The sequence below is a fragment of the Capricornis sumatraensis genome, chromosome 9, assembly GCF_032405125.1.
Source record: "Capricornis sumatraensis isolate serow.1 chromosome 9, serow.2, whole genome shotgun sequence".
Classification (NCBI taxonomy): Eukaryota; Metazoa; Chordata; class Mammalia; order Artiodactyla; family Bovidae; genus Capricornis; species Capricornis sumatraensis.
In genome coordinates, this window is record NC_091077.1 from 106,971,474 (window position 1) to 106,995,036 (window position 23,563).

General features: G+C 39.8%; 1 protein-coding gene across 1 annotated transcript in view; it reads left to right on the forward strand.

Moving 5' to 3' along the window:
- The window catches only part of FER (FER tyrosine kinase), a 459,090-nt gene that overhangs the window by 122,793 nt on the left and 312,734 nt on the right, over positions 1-23,563 (forward strand). Inside the window, exon 7 of the mRNA XM_068979562.1 lies at positions 327-446. Coding sequence (XP_068835663.1) covers positions 327-446 — 120 coding nt within the window. The remainder of the gene's footprint in view (positions 1-326; positions 447-23,563) is intronic.

A 23,563-nucleotide genomic window follows, 5' to 3' on the forward strand; every position in this document is an offset into this window, starting at 1 on the left:
CCTATTGTTTTCTGTTTGTATTAAATTTTATAGTGATACTACGTTTATTATGTTTTCATGTATGCATCATCTTATTTTACATTAATTATCATTGAAGAAGGAATAAAACAGATTAATACCTGTGTTCTACAAATGAGGAAACTAAGCTGAAATTACTTGACTAGATCATTGAGGCCTAAGGTTTAGTTTGATTTATACTATTTATTTTTGCTCTACTTTGTTAACATAATTTTAAATAAGAACAAATATTCTGCCTTTAGTGTATACTAAGACATATTATGATAGGGTATTCATATTGATCAAAATTATTTGGCATGCTTTACTAGAACAACGGCTGCTAAGGAGCAAGAAATTGAGTTTGATACTTCCTTACTAGAAGAAAATGAAAATCTACAGGCAAATGAGATTATGTGGAATAATTTAACAGCAGAAAGTTTGCAAGTAATGTAAGTATTTAGAAAATCTGAAGCTTCAATATTAGTGTTACTATTTATAGTTTACCTTTATCAGATTAAAATTCCAATTTTTGTTTTCTTGAAAGTAATGAAAAGTAACTAAAAATGAACTGATTTTTGTTTGGTCAAACTAAAATGTTTTGAGAAATATGTTAACTTTACCCATTATCATCACTAATTTTGGTAATTCTGAGAATAAAAATTCTGTGTGATGTTACATTCATTTGCCCAATTATTAATGACATAAGAATATTAGAATAATGTTTTATTTTTTCCAAAATTTATATAATTTTTTAACCCCATTTCATCCTGTAAATGGCAGAGATATTTGTCCTTAATGAGGACAATGAGTATTAGAGATAAAAAGAAACTTACAGATGTCAAAAGCATTTAGTATAAAAATTTGACTTTGGAGTTTTCTCTTTAAGCAGAAATATCTTCTATTATAGACTGTTATAACACTTATAGACTATTATAACTGTTATAGACTATTATTTGGCCTTGGAGTACAGAATGAAGCAGGGCAAAGGCTAATAAGACTTTTACCAAGAGAATGCACTGGTCATAGCAAACACCCTCTTCCAACAACACAAGAGAAGACTACACATGGACATCACCAGATGGTCAACACTGAAATCAGATTGATTGTATTCTTTGTAGCTAAAGATGGAGAAACTATACAGTCAGCAAAAACAAGACCGGGAGCTGAGTGTGGCTCAGATCATGAACTCTGTATTGCCAAATTCAGACTAAATTGAAGAAAGTAGGGAAAACCATGAGACCATTCAGATATGACCTAAATCAAATCCCTTACTATTAAACAGTGGAAGTGACAAATAGATTCAACGGATTAGATCTGATAGAGTGCATGATGAACTATGGACAGGGGTTCGTGACCTTGTACAGGAGCCAGGGATCAAGACCATCTCCAAGAAAAAGAAATGCAAAAAGGCAAAACGATTGTCTGAGGAGGCCTTACAAATAGCTGTGAAAAGAAGAGAAGCTAAAGGCAAAGGAGAAAAGGAAAGATATATCCATTTGAATGCAGAGTTCCAAAGAACAGCAAGGAGAGATAAGAAAGCCTTCCTCAGTGATCAATGCAAAGAAATAGAGGAAAACAATAGAATGGGAAAGTCAAGAGATCTCTTCAAAAAAATTAGAGAGACCAAGGGAACATTTCATGCAAAGATGGACACAATAAAGGACAGAAATGGTATGGACCTAACAGAAGCAGAAAATATTAAGAAGAGGCGACAAGAATACACAGAAGAACTGTACAAAAATTATCTTCACAACGCAGACAGTCACGATGGTGTGATCGCTCACCTAGGCCAGACATCCTGGAATGCGAAGTCAAGTTGGCCTTAGGAAGCATCACTATGAACAAAGCTAGTGGAGGTGATGGAATTCCAGTTGAGCTATTTGAGATCCTGAAAGATGATGTTGTGAAAGTGCTGCACTCAATATGCCAGCAAATTTGGAAAACTCAGTAGTGCCCACAGGACTGGAAAAGATCAGTTTTCATTCCAGTCCCAAACAAGAGCTAGCCAAAGAATGCCCAAACTACTGCACAGTTGTACTCATCTAACATGGTTGCAAAGTAATGCTAAAAATTCTCCAAGCCAGACTTCAACAGTATGTGAACCGTGAACTTCCAAATGTTCAAGCTGGATTTAGAAAAGGCAGAGGAACTAGAGATCAAATTGCCAGAATCCACTGGATCATTGAAAAAGCAAGAGAGTTCCAGAAAAACATCAATTTCTGCCTTATTGACTATGGCAAAGCCTTTGACTGTGTGGATCACAATAAACTGTGGAGAATTCTTCAAGAGATGGGAACACCAGACTGCCTGACCTGCCTCTTGAGAAACCTGTATGCAGGTCAGGAAGCAACAGTTAGAGCTGGACATGGAACAACAGACTGGTTCCACATTGGAAAAGGAATACATCAAGGCTGTAAATTGTCACCCTGCTTATTTAACTACTATGCAGAATACATCATGAGAAATGCTGGGCTGGAAGAAGCACAAGCTGGAATCAAGATTGCCTGGAGAAATATCAATAACCTCAGATATGCGGATGATACTACCCTTATGGCAGAAAGTGAAGAAGATCTAAAGAGCCTCTTGATGAAATTGAAAGAGGAGAGTGAAAAAATTGGCTTAAAGCTCAACATTCAGAAAACGAAGATCATGGCATCTGGTGCCATCACTTCATGGGAAATAGATGGGGAAACAGTGGAAACAGTGGCTGACTTTATTTTTGGGGGCTCCAAAATCACTGCAGATGGTGACTGCAGCCATGAAATTAATAGACGCTTGCTCCTTGGAAGAAACGTTATGACCAACCTAGACAGCATATTAAAAGCAGAGACATTACTGTGTCCGTCTAGTCAAGGCTATGGTTTTTCCAGTGGTTATGTATGGATATGAGAGTTGGACTCTAAAGAAAGCTGAACCCTGAAGAATGATACTTTTGAACTGTGGTGTTGCAGAAGACTCTTGAAGAGTCCCTTAGACTGCAAGGAGATCCAACCAGTCCATTCTAAAGGAAATCAGTCCTGGGTGTTCATTGGAAGGACTGATGCTGAGGCAGAAACTCCAATACTTCGGCCACCTGATATGAAGAGCTGATTCACTGGAAAAGACCGTGATGCTGGGAAAGATTGAAGGCATGAGGAAAAGGAGATGACAGAGGATGAGACAGTTGGATGGCATCACTGGCTCAATGGACTTGAGTTTGAGTAGGCTCCGGAAGTTGGTGATGGACAGGGAGACCTGACGTGCTGCAGTCCATCACGTTAAAGTCGCAAAGAGTCAGACACGACTGAGTGACTGATCTGAACTTACAGACTATTATATCAGTTTCCTTTCCAGTTTTTGTTATTAGTGTATAAAATTTTAAAAGGGTTTTGAGAAATCTAATTTTTTTTCTTTTCAAACATTCAATTCAGTTCAGTCCCTCAGTCGTGTCCGACTCTTTGCGACCCCATGAATCACAGCACGCCAGGCCTCCCTGTCCATCACCAATTTCCAGAGTCCACTCAGACTCACGTCCATCAAGTCAGTGATGCCATCCAGCCATCTCATCCTCTGTCGTCCCCTTCTCCTCCTGCCCCCAATCCCTCCCAGCATCAGAGTCTTTTCCAATGAGTCAACTCTTCACATGAGGTGGCCAAAGTACTGGAGTTTCAGCTTTACTATCATTCTTTCCAAAGAAATCCCAGGACTGATCTCCTTTAGGATGGACTGGTTGGATCTCCTTACAGTTCAAGGGACTCTGAAGAGTCTTCTCCAACACCACAGTTCAAAAGCATCAGTTCTTCAGCACTCAGCTTTCTTCACAGTCCAACTCTCACAGCCATACATGACCACAGGAAAAACCATAGCTTTGACTAGACGGACCTTAGTCGGCAAAGTAATGTCTCTGCTTTTCAATATGCTGTCTAGGTTGGTCATAACTTTTCTTCCAAGGAGTAAACGTCTTTTAATTTCATGGCTGCAATCACCATCTGCAGTGATTTTGGAACCCCAAAAAATAAAGTCTGACACTGTTTCCACTGTTTCCCCATCTATTTCCCATGAAGTGATGGGACCAGATGCCATGATCTTCGTTTTCTGAATGTTGAGCTTTAAGCCAACTTTTCACTGTCCAGTTTCACTTTCATCAAGAGGCTTTTGAGTTCCTCTTCACTTTCTGCCATAAGGGTGGTGTCATCTGCATATCTGAGGTTATTGATATTTCTCCCAGCAATCTTGATTCCAGCTTGTGCTTCTTCCAGCCCAGCGTTTCTCATGATGTACTCTGCATATAAGAAAACATAATTAAGGCATCCTTCTTTTAAAGTAAATTTAGAACTTCCTTGGTGGCTTCTTGTAGAGAGTCTGCCTGCCAGTGCAGGAGACATGGATTCAGTTCCTGGGTCAGTGAGATCCTGTGGGAAGGAAATGGCAATCCACTCCTGTATTCTCGCCTGGGAAATCCCATGGACAAAGAAGCCTGGCAGGCTTCAGTTCATGGAGTTGCAAAACATCAGGTATTTGCAACAACAAAGATATTTCATCTGTCTAAACAACAGCAACAAAGATATTTAATCTGTCTCCTGGTTTTTGTCAGGAATGACAGAAACTAAAATTTGTTGATAAGTGTTGTATGTACCTATCCCTGTGTGAAAAATACAGCTGGATGTTTTCTCAGTTTCTCTTCAGTTTTGGACATGGTATATCATCTGACTTAATGAAATTTTATTTCAAAAGATTCAGCAAAAAAATCCCTATGTTATATAATCAAAGAGTCTCCCTTCTACTGTTCAGGAATGTAGCATTTACAAATAATTAACTGAGTGGTAGGATCCTGGGACTAGCTCTTGGTAAGGGTTAATGTCTTTCAAATTGCTCAGACGGGCTTGAAGAAACTACCAAATACTTGTTGAAGCTGAGGGCTTCACAGTTATGGTGGTCTGACCGTCGACGAGAGGCACGGTAGATTTGTTGAAGCTGAGGGCTTGATAGTCATGGTGGCCTGACCATCGACGAGAGGCACGGTGGATCAGGTGTTCCCTGCATTAGTGGGCCTTTCCAAGAAGGCATGACATGATTCTGGAGGAGTCTGTTCCTCCAAGTTTGATCCCCTTCACAGGAGACTCATTTTGACTTTGTGTTACGGTGCCAGCTATCTCTAAATCAGTGGCCCTCGCCTGGGCAGTTCTTCTCAAGGGACACTTGACAATGTCTGAGACATCTTCATTTGTCAGCTGGTAAGGTAGAGACCATGGTGTTGCTGTTCATCCTGCAGGTCACAGGACAGCCTCCTGCAGCGAAGAGTATCTGGCAAAAATGTCAGGAATGCTGAGGCTGCGGAACTATGCTTGTACCAATAGAGTTGAATGCATGTCATAAAATGGATGGTAGCGTTTCTCAATTCTTGTGCAGTGATAAATTACATTCCTTAATTCCTGAGCTGCTTGGTGAAGGAACATGGCATGAATTATTCTTGTTTTTTTAAACCATTTTATTGCCCCATCAAGATATATTTACTATGTGTTTAAGGTTGCAAGGTTTAATACTCTCAAGGAGTTTAGGCTATAATTGATCAATTTATTTTAATACACCAAGAAAGAATGAACATATAGATATTGGAGTTTTATGGGGTAAAACTAAATATTGCTAACTGTTATAAGCATATATAAAGTAAGAGATTTTGTGGCCAAAGAAGAATTTGTTTTATTGCTTTTTAGGGTATAATTAGAGCTAAAAATAGTTATACTCATAAATCATTATTTCTTAATTATGGTGATGAAGCAGTGAACAAAAATTCAATAAATTAGAATAAATCTTTGATAATGTGGTGTAAGATTTAATTGCTTACATCTTACTGAGGTAAAGCTTTAGCTACATTTCAATGAACAGTGTCTAAATTCAGGTTATGAGCTTAGGATTAGACTATCCTCAAGAAGTTTATTCCAGGAATGAGTTATTCAGTGTGTCTATAGGCACTGTTAAAATAATTCAGTTCCATTAAAAAATATATATGAATGTATATGTGTGTATATATGTATATATTTTAATGTAATGCAAGATGAAAGAGTTATTAAGGATTTACTGAGCATGGCCCCGCCAATCAGAACAAGACCCAGTTCCCCCTCAGTCACTCTCTCCCATCAGGAAGCTTCCAGAAGCCTCGTATCCTTCTCCATCAGAGGGCAGACAGACTGAAAACCACAGTCACAGAAAACTAACCAATCTATTCACATGGACCACAGCCTTGTCTAACTTAATGAAACTATGAGCCATGCTGTGTAGGGCCACCCACGACAGACGGGTCATGTGGAGAGTTCTGACAAAATGTGGTCCACTGGAGAAGGGAATGGCAGGCCACTTCAGTATTCTTGCCTTGAGAACCCCATGAACAGTATGAAAAGGCAAAAAGATAGGACACTGAAAGTTGATCTTGCCAGGTTGGTAGGTGCCCAGGTTGCTACTGGAGATCAGTGGAGAAATAACTCCAGAAAGAATGACGACATAGAGCCAAAGCAAAAACAACACCCAGCTGTGGATGTGACTGGTGATGGAAGCAAGGTCTGATGCTGTAAAGAGCAATATTGCACAGGAACCTGGAATTCAGGTCCATGAATCAAGGCAAATTGGAAGTGGTCAAACAAGAGATGGCAAGAGTGAACATCAACATTTTAGGAATCAGTGAATTAAGATGGACTGGAATGGGTGAATTTAACTCAGATGACCATTATATCTACTACTGTGGGTGGGAATCCCTTAGAAGAAATGGAGTAGCCATCATGGTCAACAAAAGAGTCCAAAATGCAGTACTTGGATGCAATCTCAAAAATAGCAGAATGAACTCTTTTCTTTTCCAAGGCAAGCCATTCAATATCACAGTAATCCAAGTCTGTGCCCCAACCAGAAATACTGAATAAGCTGAAGTTGAACGGTTCTATGAAGACTGACAAGACCTTCTATAACTAACACTCAAAAATGATATCCTTTTCATTATAGGGTACTGGAATGCAAAAGTAGGAAGTCAAGAATCATTTGGAGTAACAGGCAAATTTGGCCTTGGAGTAGAGAATGAAGCAGGGCAAAGGCTAATAGAGTTTTGCCAAGAGAACACACTAGTCGTAGCGAACATCCTCTTATAACAACACAAGAGAAGACTCTACACATGGACATCACCAGACAGTCAATAGTGAAATCAGATTGATTATATTCTTTGCAGCCAAAGATGGAGAAGCTCTATACAGTCAGCAAAAACAAAACCAGAAGTTGACTGTATCTCAGATCATGAATTCCTTACTGCCAAATTCAGACTTAAATTGAAGAAAGTAGGGAAAATCACTAGACCATTTAGGGATGACCTAAATCCAATTCCTAACTATTATACAGTGGAAGTGAGAAATAGATTCAAGGGATTAGATCTGAAAGACAGAGTGCCTGATGAACTGTGGACAGAGGTTCATGACATTGTACAGGAGGCAGGGATCAAGACCATCCCCAAGGAAAAGAAGTACAGAAAAGCAAAATGGTTATCTGAGGAGGCCTTATAAATAGCTGTGAAAAGAAGAGAAGTGAAAAGCAAAGGAGAAAAGGAAAGATAAAAGCATCTGAATGCAGAGTTCCAAAGAATAGCAAGGAGAGATAAGAAAGCCTTCCTCAGTGATCAATGCAAAGAAATAGAGGAAAACAATAGAATGTAAACGACTAGAGATCGCTTCAAAAAAGTTAGAGATACTAAGGGAATATTTCATGCAAAGATGGACTCAGTGAAGGACAGAAATGGTATGGACCTAACAGAAAAGTAAAAGTAAAACTGAAGTTGCTCAGTCGTGTCCGACTCTTTGCAACCCCATGGACTGTAGCCCACCAGGCTCCTCTGTCCATGGGATTTTCCAGGCAAGAATACTGGAGTGGGTTGCTATTTCCTTCTTCTGCAGATCTTCCTGACCCAGGGATCAAACCCAGGTCTCCTACATTGTAGGCAGATGGCTTTACCATCAGGGCCACCAGGGAAGTCCACCAGGGACCTACCAAAAGCAGAAGATAGTAAGAGGCGGCAAGAATACACAGAAGTATACCAAAAAGATCATGATGACCCAGATAACCACGATGGTGTGATCACTCACCTAGAGCCAGACATCCTGGAGTGTGAACTCAAGTAGGCCTTAGAAAGGATCACTATGAACAAATCTAGTGGAGGTGATGGAATTTCAGTTGAGCTATTTGAAATCCTGAAAGATGATGCTGTGAAAGTGCTGCACTGAATATGCCAGCAATTTTGGAAAACTCAGCAGTGGTCACAGAAGTGGAAAAGGTCAGTTTTCATTCCAGTCCCAGCGAAAGGTAATGCCAAAGAATGCTCAAACTACAATTGCACTCATCTTAGTTCAGTACAGTTGTTCAGTCATGTCCAACTCCTTGCGACCCCATGAATCGCAGCACACCAGGCCTCCCTGTCCATCACCAACTCCTGGAGTTCACTCAACTCACGTCCATTGAGTTGGAGATGCCATCCAGCCATCTCATCCTCTGCTGTCCCCTTCTCCTCCTGCCCTCAATTCCTCCCAGCACCAGGGTCTTTTCCAGTGAGTCAACTCTTCACATGAGGTGGCCAAAGTATTGGAGTTTCAGCTTCAACATCACTCCTTCCAATGAACACCTAGGACTGATCCTTTAGGATGGACTAGTTGGATCTCCTTGCAGTCCAAGAGACTCTCAAGAGTTTTCTCACCGCAGTTCAAAAGCATCAATTCTTTGGCGCTCAGCTTTCTTCACAGTCCAACTCTCACATCCATACATGACCACAGGAAAAACCATAGCCTTGACTAGACGGACCTTTGTTGACAAAGTAATGTCTCTGCTTTTTAATATGCTATCTAGGTTGGTCATAACTTTTCTTCCAAGGAGTAAACGTCTTTTAATTTCATGGCTGCAGTCACCATCTGCAGTGATTTTGGAGCCCACCAAAATAAAGTCTGTCACTGTTTCCACTGTTTCCCCATCTATTTGCCATGAAGTGATGGGACTGGATGCCATGATATTAGTTTTCTGAATGTTGAGTTTTAAGGCAACTTTTTCACTCTTTTTTCAGTTTCTTCAAGAGGCTATACACAAAAAAGTGGTGTTTTTCAGCACCAGTTGAATATTCTTGCATCTTTTGTCACAGATTAACTGACTCTAAGTGTGTGGATTTATTTCTGGGCTCCCTATTCCTTTCTATTGATGTATGAGTCTATTTTTGGAACAGTACCATACTGTTTTCATTGCTGTAGGTTTGTAGGGTAGTCTAATGTCAGAGGGCTTGATTACTCCAACTCTGTTTTTTTTTTTGTCTATTTGGCGCTCTTTTATGTTTCTCTGTATTGGTTTTTCTTTTAGTGTTTAATGCTTGGGATAATAAGCACTCTGAGCACAATTCTTGGGTTTTTCAGGGACTTTTGGAAATACTTGACATCTGAAAAATTTTTGTTTGTTTCAAAATATGGCAAGAAAACTGTTGTAAAGCATAATATCACTGTCATTAATTATTTTATTGGGTATACACCAAAACATTTCAAACAATTTATAGATTAAACTTTCTCACTTTTTAATATATATGTATAAATGATGGTGTATATACATATTCACACACACACTTCGGATAGAGGCCAAGTATTGTAAAGGTCTCTAAGTAGTCCTTTCATTTTGGCAAAATACTGGGAATACCATAAATATTCATCAATAAGGTATTGGTTAAATGAATTATAGTAGGTCTATACTAATTCCACAATTTTTCCATATTATTCAGGCTTTAAATAGAATAAGATAGGCTTTTATATATGCTTGTATGGAAAGATCACCAGAGAATATGATAGAGAACAAAAATAAGCTATAGAATAATACTTATGGAATGAGTCTATTAATAAATAAAAGTCCATATAGGTTTGTATATACATAGAAACTATTTTGGAATGGAGATGAATTGACGGGTTTTATAAGGAAGCATGTTGGGGCCCATATTTATAATAATGTTAAATAAATACAGTATTATTTCACATCTTTTTGCAGTATTATTTGAAAGCTTATGTTAGTTCTTGAGAATATAAGCTAAATACTTTCCTTTCCATTATGTCAGTTCTTATCCTTTCACTAAGCATTTGTTCATTAGTGAGATTGCTGTAGGGCTTCCCTGGAGGCTCAGTGGTAGATAATCCGCTTGCCAAGCAGGAGATGTGGGTTTGATCCCTGGTTTGGGAGGATCCCCCTGGAGAAGGAAATGGCAACTCACTCCAATATTCTTGCCTGGAAAATCCCATGGACAGAGAAGCCTGGTGGGCTACAGTCCACGGGGCATGACATGATTTAGCGACTAAATGACAGCAACATTGCTTTATATAGTTTTATAATGAGCACTCTCAAAGCTCTTTTTGAAAATGCTAATATTTAATGGCCTGTGTTTCCCTGTGTTCTACATTTTTTCTTGTCCTGTCTGAAAACTTTAATGCGTTATTAAGGGATGGTATTAAAGAAGACTTCAGAAATAGTTTTCTTTTTGTTTTGCATTCCTTTAGGTTTAAGTGATCCATGACCCTATCCTTTGTGAAAGGTTATGTTCATTTGGAAGTGAGAATCATTAATTTTTGACCTCTGGAGTTTTTCTGTAAATAGGGGTCATGCTGGCAATCTGTCAGACTGCTGATTAGTCTTGACTATGAAACAAAGAAAAAATTGGGCTGCATTTCTCTTAGATTCTTCAGAATTCTTGGCTAGATGTCAGATGTTGCAGATGATTTATGAACATCTTTTTTGAATGAGTGAGTGAATGGAGATATTTTATGGAGATTTTGGGGAGTTTCTCAGTAGTGGGTCTCATCTCTGGCTTCATATTAGGATCATTGAGGGAGCCTTCAAAAAATGCTGATGTCTGGAATGTGACCCAAACCAGTTAAATCAGATTTTCTGAGGGTTAGATCCAGGCATTGGAATTTTTTGTAAACTTTCCAGATGATTTTAGTGTAGAAAGGATTGAAAGTCTGCCCTAAGCCCACTAAAACTGTTTGTAGAAATGTGTGTTTTACTTTCTGCAGGGAGGGTGTGTGCAGATTTTCAGAGGGTTTCTCAACCCAAAATGCCTGAGGACTGCTCTACTTGAATATCTTTCATATTTAAAGGTGTCCTTTTTGTTAAACTTTTCTAGTGAAGCTATATTTCTCAAATTTATAGTATTATTGGCAAAAATTAGCATTTTTTATAGTGGTCTAACTGGAATTTTAAAAAATGTTTAATAGGATAATTGCTTTACAGTGTTGTTGGCGTCTTTCATACAACAATGTGAATCAGGGAATTTCTTTTTGACTCTTTTTCTTCTTTTGATCTGCCATACTTCTGGTCTAGCCTTGACTGGTAAAGTATTTGAAGTTTAAAGAGATCCTCTTTTCCTGAGGTTATCTTTTTCACTTTGCTAGTCATAAAAAGACACCCGTGAAGTTTTCTTATTTTAGATTCCTAAATGTAACATAAAAATTTTTGTGTTCATTAACCACACTCATTAATAGTTTAGGTTGCTCTTTAATGTATCATGTAGAAGCTTCTCAAATAAATGTATGGAATTCTGAGATTATTACACAATTACTATTTACATCCAGAAAAAGATGATACAGTGTTACTCCTTGCCTCTTTTCAGATCTGATAGAAATCTAATGATATAGTACTAAATGGCAAAGTTACTGCATTTATCCATGTAAATATGTGCCACAAAACATTTTTACCTTACTCTCATTATTCGTCTATCCACTATAATGATAAAAGTAAAACCACTGCAGTATTCTTGCCGGGAAAATCCCATGGACAGAGGAACCTGGTGGGCCACAGTACATAGGGTAGTGAAGACTTGGACTTGACTGAGTATAATATCACCCCTGCCCGCCCCCACCCCAGCATATATGCAGAGAGAGGAGTTCATCTCGGCTATTTGTAGATTGTTTATCTCTTTTATCTTGGAAATGTTTTGGATGGCAGATTGCTATGTGGGAAAGGGCTGCTTCTCGGCCTCTGATAGATTCTGCGCCTGGCCATGCACATGCCGCCACACACGCACTCAGGCTGCGTCACCTTCAGGCTCGACTCTGAGACTGCTTCCTTTGTCTCTGTCATCTGCGGCCTCTTTGCTTCCCCTCCATCACCGCTTTCACATCTGCCTCGTTTTTGGATCTCCCTTCTTGGCCAAAGGCTGAAAGAGAATACTAACCTTTTTGTTTAAGATTATATATGTAAATATTTCCTCTCATTCCAATCAGTATTTAATTGATTAATTTGGGATTAATTTAGTTCATCAAAATAACTTGAAAAAGTCAAGTCTGTTGAACATTAGAAGAATATATTTAAGTATCTGTTGTGTGGATTTTTGCATTTTGGATCGATGAGGCATTGATTTGTGATCTGGTGCAAACTTAAAGCAGGGTAAATGGCATTATGAATCCATAGTTTAAGCTAGGCAAGTTACGGATAGCAAGTTGTTCCAAAATATGAACAGTAGCATGTCTGCCAAAAGAGGAATTTTCATTGATTTTACTAAATGGTGGAGAGCAGAGGGCCTCTGCCTTTCTGTGGGGTCAATTTTCCAGTTTCAGGTGAGGTCTCTTAATAATGAGTTGTTACCACGTAGCAGTAGGAAATATATTTGAGTTCCAAAAGATTGTGTTAAATGTCTAGTTGTATATTCTAAAGTAAAGCCCAGTCTCAGGTCTCATGTTTCCCAGATCATTTAACAAAATTTAAAGTCAACATGTGTTTAGCTTTTACAGTGAAATATAAGTAAGATCTCTTAATTGAAAAATGGTAATTCTCTACATGGAAAAGTGACTATTTTGGATTTTTTGAGCTGTGAATGAGCAATCTATAGCCTATAGATTGCATCCAGCTAGCCACCTATCTTGTGCAGTCTATGAGCTAATATTGCTTTTTACATTTTCAAACGGTTAAAAAAATCAAAAGAAGAACTATATTTGTGATATATGAAAGTTACATGAAACTTAAACATCAGAGTACATCAGTTACACTGGAACACAGCCGTGCTCGTCCTTCACCTGTTGTCTCTGGGTGGATTTGCTGCAGGGCAGAGTCGAGCAGTTGAGACAGAGACCGCGTCCGGCATTCTCTGCACTTCACACTGCTGCTCGGCGCGCTGCAGACCGCAGCGCCATGGCTGTAACTCAGCAGTGTTCTGAATGCCGCACATATCACTGGACTGCCACATTTATTTCCTTTTTATCATCAATGCACGCATGTCATTTCAAAACGAGAAGACGAGAGAAAATGGCTTTCGGTTGTCACACTTTAAGACACAGTAGAGTGCAGATTATCCTGTTGTTGAATCAGATGGCGCAGCATCGTGTTCATCATGCGCGGGCCTTGTGGCTGTGCTGGAATAGCGTCTGTTGACATTACCAGATGCAACACTCTTCTCAGCGTTACTGACACACAAGAGCCAAGAAAGATTATAAAAGTCAAGCTGAAATGCTTCATCACAGCAGACTTTCTTCAGAGAAATAAAATATGAATGAGGATAAAACCGAATGAAAATAAGTTTCTGGGTGACCTATTTGTTAGCCAAGTAGGGAAAGCCCATTTATCAGAGGTAATTTAATTAAATAGTGTTTTAAAGAATAACTGAAGAAATATGTTCAGAGGAAGTAAGTTTGCTTATGACCATTACATTTTCAGTAAGGACATTTGCTTGAGGGGTTGAGAACTTTGGGAGCTGCATCATTAGCTAATTAATAGAAAACATGACAAATCGTTCAACATGGTTTCCCCTGGCTCTTGCCAAGTCAGCAGATATGATCCAGACTACTCAGTTGTTTACTTGAGAAGTCAAACCAGGTTTGAAGCGATTGAAGACTTACTTTCAATGAATGTCCTGTGTGGGTCACCTACAAATAGGAGTATTCTCAATGAAGTTGAGAAAACACTAACCCAGTATAGACTGACGTGGAATCTGTTACGCTGTATTACAGCTGATGGTGTGAAGAATAAATGTGGATTGAAAAGAGGTTTTTTGAACAAAGACCTGTATGCGGGTCAAGAAGCAACAGTTAGAACCCTGCATGGAACAACTGATTGGTTCAGGATGGAGAAAAGAGTGTGACAGGGCGGTCTGCTGTCACCCTGCTCATTTAACCTGTACCCTGAGCACATCATGAGAAATGCCGGGCTGGATGAGTTATAAGCAGGAATTAAGACAGGCTGGAGAAACATCGACCTGTGGGTATGTGGATGATGCCACTCTAACGGCAGAAAGTGAGGTGGAACTAAAGATCCTCTTACTGAGGGTGAAGGAGGAGAGTGAAAGAGCTGGCTTAAAACTAATTAAAAAAATGAAGATCTTGGCATTTGGCCCCATTTCTTTATGGCAAATAGAAGGGGAAACGGGGGAAGTAGCGACAGATTTCCTCTTCTTGGGCTCTGAAATCAATGTGGATGGTGACTGCAGCCATGAATTCTGAAGACAATTGCTTCTGACAAAGCAAATGACAAACCTAGACAGGGAAGCTACGATAAACCTAGACAGTGTGTTGAAAAGCAGAGACGTTACTCTGCCAACAAAGGTCCATATAGTCAAGGCTGTGGTCTTCCCAGTGGTCACGTACAGTTGTGAAAGCTGGACTGTTAAGAAGGCAGAGCACTAAAAAACTGAAGCTTTCAAACTGTGGTGTTGGAGAAGACTCCTGAGAATCCCTTGGACAGCAAGGAGATCAATCCAGTCAATCTTAAGGGAAATCAACCCTGAAAACTCATTGGAAGGACTGATGCTGAAGCCCCAGTATTTTGGTCACCTGATGCAAACAGTGACTCATGGGATAAGACCCTGATGCTGGGAAAGATTGAGGGCAGAAGGAGAAGAGGGTATGAGAGGATGCAACAGCTAAATGGCATCACCGATACAGTGGACCTGAACTCGGGCAGACTTCGGGATATGGTGAGGGACAGGAAGGCCTGGTGTGCTGCAGTCCATGGGGTCGCAAAGAATTGGACATGACTGGGCAGCTGAGCAACAGTAGCGAATAAGGATTCTCAAAAAAGTTATATCAGGCAACTGTAACCTTTATTGCATTTGGGTTTTTATTAACCCAAATGTCACAATTTATGGGATGGCATTAGGAATTTTTAATTTATATTTTTTTAGGAAGTTGGATCTCTTTAGAAGTGCTCAGAGATTTAAATAATGATAGAAAATGGTTTGAGGGTATAAAAAGTATTGTCATGAGTACTGAAAACTTGTTATCATCCACAATAGTTGCTTTAGGCTTTTGTATCTTTAAATATACATAGTAGTTGTATGAGGAGACCTGAAAAATAGCTAAGAAAAGAAGAGAGGTGAGAAGCAAGGAGAAAAGGAAAGATATACCCAACTGAATGCAGAGTTCCATAGAATAGCAAGGAGAGATAAGAAAGCCTTCTTAAGTCAACAGTGCAAAGAAATGAGGAAAACAAGAATGGGAAGACTAGAAATCTCTTCAAGAAAATTGGAGACACCAAGGGACTATTTCATGCAAAGATGAGCTCAATAAGGACAGAAAAGGCAAGGACCTAACAGAAGCAGAAGAGATTAAGAGGAGGTGGGAAGAATCTGAGCCAACCAGGAAAGATCCCCTGGAGGAGGAAATGGCAACCTGCTCCAGTATTCTTGCTTGGAGAATCCCATGGACAGGAGAGTCTGGTGGGCTACTGTCCAAATGGTTGCAAAGTGTCAGACATGACTGAAGCGACTTAGCATGGCAAGAATACACAGAAGAACTGTACAAAAAAGATCTTAATGACCAGGACAACCACGATGGTGTGGTCATTCACCTAGAGCCAGACATCCTGGGGTGTAAAGTCAAGTGGGCCTTAGGAAGCATCACTAAGAACAAAGCCAGTGAAGGTGATGGAATTCCAGCTGAGCTATTTCAGATCCTAAAAGATGATGCTGTTGAAGTGCTACACTCAATATGTCAGCAAAATTCCAAAATTTGGAAAACTCAGTAGTGGCCACAGGCCTGGAAAAGGTCAATTTTTATACTAATCACAAGGAAAGACAATGCCAAAGAATGTTCAAACTACCGTATAATTGCACTTATTTCACCTGCTAGCAAGATAATGCTCAAAATGCTTCAAGCTAGGCTTCAACAGTGCATGAACCAAGAACTTCCAGAAGTACAGGCTGGGTTTAGAAAAGACAGAGGAACCTGAGATCAAATTGCCAACCTCCACTGGATCACAGAACAAGCAAGGAATTCCAGAAAAACATCACTTCTGTTTCTTTGATTACACTAAAGCCTTGACTGTGTGGATCACCACAAACTGTTGAAAATTCTCAAAGAGATGAGACTTTACCTGTCTCCCGAGAAACCTGTATGCAGGTGAAGAAGCAACAGAATCAGACATGGAACAGCAGACTAGTTCAAAATTGGGAAAGGAGTTTGTCAAGGCTGTATACTGTCACCCTGCTTATTTAACTTCTATGTGAAATACACCATGTGAAATCCCAGGCCGGATGAGTTGCAAGCTGGAATCAAGATTGCAGGGAGAAATATCAACAACCTCAGATATGTAGATAATACCACTCTCATGGTGGAATGTGGAAAGGAACCAAAGAACCTCTTGATGAGGGTGAAAGCAGAGAGTGAAAAAGCTGGCTTAAAACTCAGCATTCAAAAAATGGGGATAATGGCATCCAGTCCCAATATTCATGGCAAATAGATGGGTAAAAAGTGGAAACAGTGGCAGATTTTGTTTTCTTGGTTTCCAAAATCACTGAGGACAGTGACTGCAGCCATGAAACGAAAAGATTCTTGCTCCTTGGAAGGAAAGCTATGACAAACCTAAAGTGCATATTATAAAGCAGAGATACCACTTTGTGGACAAAGGTCCGTATAGTCAATGCTATGATTTTTCTGGTAATCATGTGAGAGTTGGATCATAAAAAAGGCTGAGCTCTGAGGAATTGATGCTTTTGAGTTGTGGTGCTGGAGAAGACTCTTGAGAGTCCCTTGGACAGCAAGGAGATCAAACCAGTCAATCCTAAAGGAGATCAGTCCTGGGTGTTCATTGGAAGGACTGATGCTGAAGCTGAAACTCCAGTACTTTGGCCACCTGATGCAAACAGCCGACTCATTGGAAAAGACCCTGATGCTGGGAAAGATTGAAGGCAGGAGGAGAAGGGGATGACAGAGGATGAGATGATTGGATGGCATCATCAATTCAATGGGCATGAGTTTGAGCAAATTCCGGGAGATGGTGAAGGACAGGGAAGCCTGGCATGCTGCAGTCTGTGGTATTGAAAGAGTCACATAGGACTTAGCAACTGAACAACAATCTTTAAATACAACTAAATCTTTAAAAATCATGTATATATAACCTGTATCTACTAGAATGGTTTTCTCTTATCCATTCTACTGCAAGTGAAAAAAGGCAAATGCTTTCCCTATATAACTCTGTTCTAAATCATTTGTCTTTTCTACTTTGGATTTACAGCTATGGATCTGTAGAGACTGAGAAATATTGAGAAGTTTTGACTTCAAAGGGTTGTCTTTGCTTGATTTATTTTTTTAAGAAGATTTTGCATAAAGCTTGGGCATATTTTTTTTGTGCCAAGGCTGTAAAAGATTAAGGCCTCAAGAAGCGCCACTATTTTCTTTATATGATCAAGAGCTAGACAAAGGAAAGTTAGCTAATATTATCAGTCCTTTTCCTCTGATCTTCCTTTTCTTATTCTTATCTCCTTTCTTTTTCCAACCTTCATTGCTTAGCGAAACAGTAAGTTCTAGGTAACATAACAGATCTGCCAGAGAACAGAAGTATTGTTAGCTCTTCTAGGACTTCATTTAACTTCTAGAGTTTCCAACTCTTTAGAGAATCTAATAAGCTGGTGGTAGGACTCTCTCGAACTGTGGTGCTGGAGAAGACTCTTAAGAGTCCCTTGGACAGCAGGGACTTCAAATCAGTCCATCCTAAAGGAAATCAGTCTTGAATATTCATTGGAAGGACTGATGCTGAAGCTGAAACTCCAATACTTTGGCTACCTGATGTGAAGAACTGACTCATTGGGAAAGACCCTGATGCTGGGAAAGATTGAGGGCAGGAAGAGAAGGGGAGACAGAGGAGGAGATGGTTGGATGGCATCACTGACTCAATGGACATGAACTTGGGCAGAGTTCGGGAGATGGTGAGGGACAGGGAGGCTGGCATGCTGCAGTCCATGGGGTTGCAAAGACTTGGCGACTGAACAACAGCAGCAACAACAATTTTCTTTTTCTTTCTGGGTTAAAGTTTTAGCACAGATCAGATGTGTGAAGAGAGAAATAATCATGAGTACCACCTCATTCTTCTCACAAATGAGCATACACATGTACTCCAAAAGTTGAGCATATACAAAACTTCAAATCTAATTCCTCACTGAAAGACTAAGGGATATTTTTCAGAAGGCTAAATGCTTGCTAAAGGAAGTGAGAGTGTGGGATTTTAATATCCTTTGTTAGAATTCACATGTGCCAGTGACCTCTGATAAATAGAATCAGGCTGTATCAGGTGGTTTAAACAGTGGATCAGGACTCTCTGGCTTTCACCTCGTTCCTCCCTTCTTACTCCGTTTCAAAGTAAAAAGAGGGCTGTACTCCAGTTACCTAGGGTAAACATGATGTCCACCACAATCAGATGTCTTCCCTTGAATTTTTCTCAATCATATATGTGAAGAAATCAGTAATAAAACTCCTCAGTTTTTGACTTGTTGTGATATTGTTACCATTCAGTTCAGTTCAGTTCAGTCGCTCAGTCATGTCCGACTCTTTGCGACCCCATGAATCGCAGCACGCCAGGCCTCCCTGTCCATCACCATCTCCCGGAGTTCACCCAAACTCACGTCCATCGAGTCGGTGATGCCATCCAGCCATCTCATCCTTGGTCGTCCCCTTCTCCTCCTGCCCTCAATCCCTCCCAGCATCAGAGTCATTTCCAAAGAGTCACCTCTTCGCATGAGGTGGCCAAAGTACTGGAGTTTCAGCTTTAGCATCATTCCTTCCAAAGAACACCCAGGACTGATCTCCTTTAGAATGGACTGGTTGGCTCTCCTTGCAGTGCAAGGGACTCTTAAGAGTCTTCTCCAACACCACAGTTCAAAAGCATTAATTCTTCAGCACTCAGCCTTCTTCACAGTCCAACTCTCGCATCCATACATGACCACAGGAAAAACCATAGCCTTGACTAGACGGACCTTTGTTGGCAAAATAATGTCTCTGCCTTTGAATATGCTGTCTAGGTTGGTCATAACTTTTCTTCCAAGGGTTACTGTTATGTCACATCAAATCAGGATGTATGTGTGTGTGTGTGTGTGTAGAGATTTTTTATTGTTTTGTGTCAAGGATAGCAATGACACACAAGCTTCCATTAATTTCTCTTGAACTGAAATTTTGCCCATTTCCAAAAAGTGAATGTTCTTGACATTGTTATAAAGGGAAAAACAGCTTTGAATTATGAGTAACTTATGTACTTTTAATATAGAATTCTTACAATATTTCTTTACTTGTCCTTAAGTGGGAAAAATATATAAATAGTATAACCTATTCTTAAGTTTTATTTAAAATACATTCAGTCTGACCCCTGCCTTGGGAACAGTGTTTAGTTTTGCATCCAGTGTTAATAAAACATTCTTTAAAAAAGGTAGAAGTCAAAATTTAGTTACTTTTCAGAAAAATATTTCTTGTTATCAGTAGTAAAATTGGTTAATAATATATAGTTACATTTATAGGGAATATTCTATGCTTAAAAATCCATACTAGAAACTTTAAAAATATGTATCATAGTTACATGAACCCTTTAAGTTAGATATTAATTTCCATTTTATTAGAAGAGAAAATGGAAGTCTAGGAAAGCCAGGTAAACACTGACCCTGAAGGTGTCTGCTTCTCAACCTGGTGTCTCTTTTACCAGGGTAAGGAGCTTTACAAAATGCAGCAGAGATGTGTAGAGTTGCAAACACAAATAATTTTCTTACTCTGAAGTGGAAAGTAAAGTGATCGGCTTGATGACAAAATGTTGACGTGTATTAATGACGTCTGTGCAGAGAACGAAAGCTTCCCTCACTGCAGTGTGGTTCATGTACCAGTTTAGCTGTCGTGGTGGGGGAAAGTTGTAGACTGTACTGCTCCCACATTGAGGTAGCTCTTTGGCTTCTCTTTTTAGATAATTCAGAACGATAGGAATCAGGAGAGCCTTGGGAGTTGTTAGGAAATTGCAGAAAATGCTTAATGTGTGAGAGTCTAATGAGAGAAACAGGACGTGCGGAACCGAGTTGGGCACGTGCCGTGTGAAAGACAGAGCGAGGTGTGAGGGCTGAGCAGCGAGGAGGCCGTGCTGCCTGCGTCCTGCGGGTCGGTGGGGCTGTGTGCTTATTTCAGGATGGAGCAGAGAATGCAGTACAGTGAGAACTGAGAAGAAACGAACAGTCAGAGAGAGGAGATGGGGAGAAGAGAGAGGGTCAGAGGGAAAAGCGGTCCCCGTTTCTTCTGCGAGCGTCTAAGGTTCCTGAAGCCAGACTTGCTGACTGTTGTATCCCGAGTGTCTAACAGTGTGCCTGTCACAGGGAATGGGCTTAGTAAACACCTGGTTTAAATGAACGAGCGAGGAATTGAAAAGAGGGGTGAATGGAAAACTGAGCAGGAAGAGCTTCGGGAAAGGTGTAGGAGAGAGAAGCAAACGAACAGAGGGGAGGGGAGTGTTCAGAGAGGGAGAGCTTTCTTTCCAGTTCGTCTCTGGTGCAGCGTGGCCAGGGCAGCGCGGGAGAAGCTGGTCCTGTTCCCTCCAGGCTCGGGTGGGGACAGGCACAGAGGAAGGTGTTCCAGACTCCCATGAGGATGAAATGGGATCATATATACGGCAGAGTTTTATAAAGGCCAAAGCAGTATGTGTGTTGTTAATTTATATTATTTGTAGTTGGTAATAAATAACTTGAAGCCAGCAGTTGAAGTGTAGATTTCTTGAGAATGACCTCAGATTTTAATATAGTAACTTTGTGTGTCTAGTAGTCAGGGTATGAACTATTCCACAGAAGTGCATTTTCCAGTTAAACCAACCTTGTATTGCTATCGAGTTCAACAGAATAACTTTACTAGATTTGATATATGCTCTTATAAATATATGTATGTTCTTAATGAAAAATGCTTTAAATTTAATTTTTCTCTTACGATTCTGGATCATTATTATAAGCATCATTGATTATATTTTGTATAATAATATCCTCAGAAACCTGTTGAGGTTTATTATGTTGCTTAACTCTAAACATGGATGAGAAAACCTGGATTACTATATTTTGAGTTCTTACCACGTTTCATGGTTTTTCTGCCTTTTCTGTCTCCATTACCTATTATTTAATAGCTTAAATTCAAATTCATTTTTGTTATGAGATATAATAGATAAATACAGAGTAAAGTATGAGAGACTTTTTTGTCCAAAAGTGAAAGTCACTTAGTCGTGTCCAACTCGTTGTGACCCCATGGTTACATAGTCCATGGAATTCTCCAGGCCAGAATACAGGAGTGGATAGCCTTCCCCTTCTCCAGGAGATCTTCCCAATCTAGGGATCGAACCTAGGTCTCCTGCATTGCAGGCTGATTATCAGCTGAGCCACCAGGGAAGCCTGAGAAAACTGGAGTGGGTAGCCTATCCCTTCTCTAGCGGATCTACTCAACCCAGGAATTAAACTGGGGTCTCCTGCATTGCAGGCAGATGCTTTACCAACTGAGCTACTAGGGAAACCCTTTTGTCCTTAAATCACCCCCCGTCAGAGTGATGATGAAAGTTTGGCTTGTAGTGATCTGGTTCTTCTCCACACATAAATATATAACTGTGTGTTACTCTGCTGTGGCCACCATGATAGAATACCATGCATGAGTGGATTAAACAGTAGCAATTTATTTCTCATTGTAATTTATTTCTCAGTGTTACAAGTTCCAGATCAAGGTGACGGCCAGTTTGGGTCTTGGCGAGAGTCTTTTCCTGCTTGTAGACTGCTGCCTTCTCATGTACTCACATGACCTCTGCTTCATCTAGGCCTAGGGCGAGAGAGAGCACAACTCTTGGTATCTCCTCTGAGGACCTTAATCCCATCATGAGGCTCCACCTTCAGGAGCTCATCTAACCCTAGTTACTTCCCAAAGTCCCCCACTCCAAATATCATCACTTTGGGGGTTAGAATTTTAAGATATGAATTTTGAGGGAATACAATTCAGTCAGTAGTATGTGTATACACATTCATTGATTTCAGTATAGATGGAGCCAGGCTATATGTACTTTTCTGCCTCATGCCTTCTAAGTAATGCCTTGGAAGCACCTTTTATGTGTTGGAAGAACCATGTTTTGAAAGAACCTCATTCCTTTTAATGACTATTCTGTTTCTTTAACATTTTTTATTTTACTTTCAATTGGAGGATAATTGCAGTGTTGTGATGATTCCTGCTGGACATCAGCACGAATCAGTGTACACGGCCCCTCCCTCTGAAGCCTCCCTCCCACCTGCCCCTCCCTTCCAGCCGCCCCTCTAGGCTGTCATGGAGCCCTAGGCTTGGCTTCTCTGTGTCATGCGGCAGTTCTCACTGGCTGGCTGTTTTACAGATGGCAGTGAAGCATCTGCCTACAGTGTGGGAGACCTGGGTTCAATCCCTGGGTTGGGAACATCTCCTGGAGAAGGAAATGGCAAACCACTCCAGTATTCTTGCCTGGAAAATCCCATGGATGGAGGAACCTGGTAGGCTACAGTCCATGGGGTCACGAAGAGTTGGACACGACTGAGCGACTTCACAGTGTGTATATGTCATCGTTATTCTCTCAGATCAGACCAAAATTTATTCAGTTATTCCCCTGTTGATGAACAATTAAATATTTTCTAGTTATTTTATAAACACTGTAGTACAAAGATCTTCATGTGGACTAATTGTGAGCATGTGTAATGTATATTGATAAGACAGATTTTTAGATGGTCAAAGGAGATTCTAATTTGAGGTTTGAGAGACAATTCCAAGTTTCCTCTCTCCTTTCCTTCCTTCCTTCACCCTCATTCTTCCTACAGTTTTGAGAATACTATGTACTGTCACTTGTTTTCATGCTTGTCAATTTTAGTAGGTGAAAAATAATTTACTGATTATTTAATCTGAAGATTTTAAATTGTGGTTCAGGTTGTAAATATCTCCGTGTACTTATTGATCATTTGAAGCTTTTTTGAACTTCCAGCTGTGTTTATTGTTCATTTTCATTGTAGGTTGACTTTTTTCTAAAAGTTTTTCTACATGAGCTTTTGCTTGTAACTTCCATTGCAAATATTTCTTCATGGTTTGATTTTTTTACTTTTGACTTTATCATCTCTTTAAATTAAATTCAAATTTTCATATACTTGGGTTATTTAGTATTTTGGATAGTTTGGGTTTCCTGTCTTGCTTTAAAAGGCTGAAACAGAATAAAAATTTCAGTGTGATATGATAGCTGTGTGCGTATATTTTATGATTATAGTGATTTTATTTATCTATTTTTTTAATTAAGCTATAGTTGATTCAAGATACTGTGTTAGTTTCAGGTAAATAGAAGAGTGATTGGG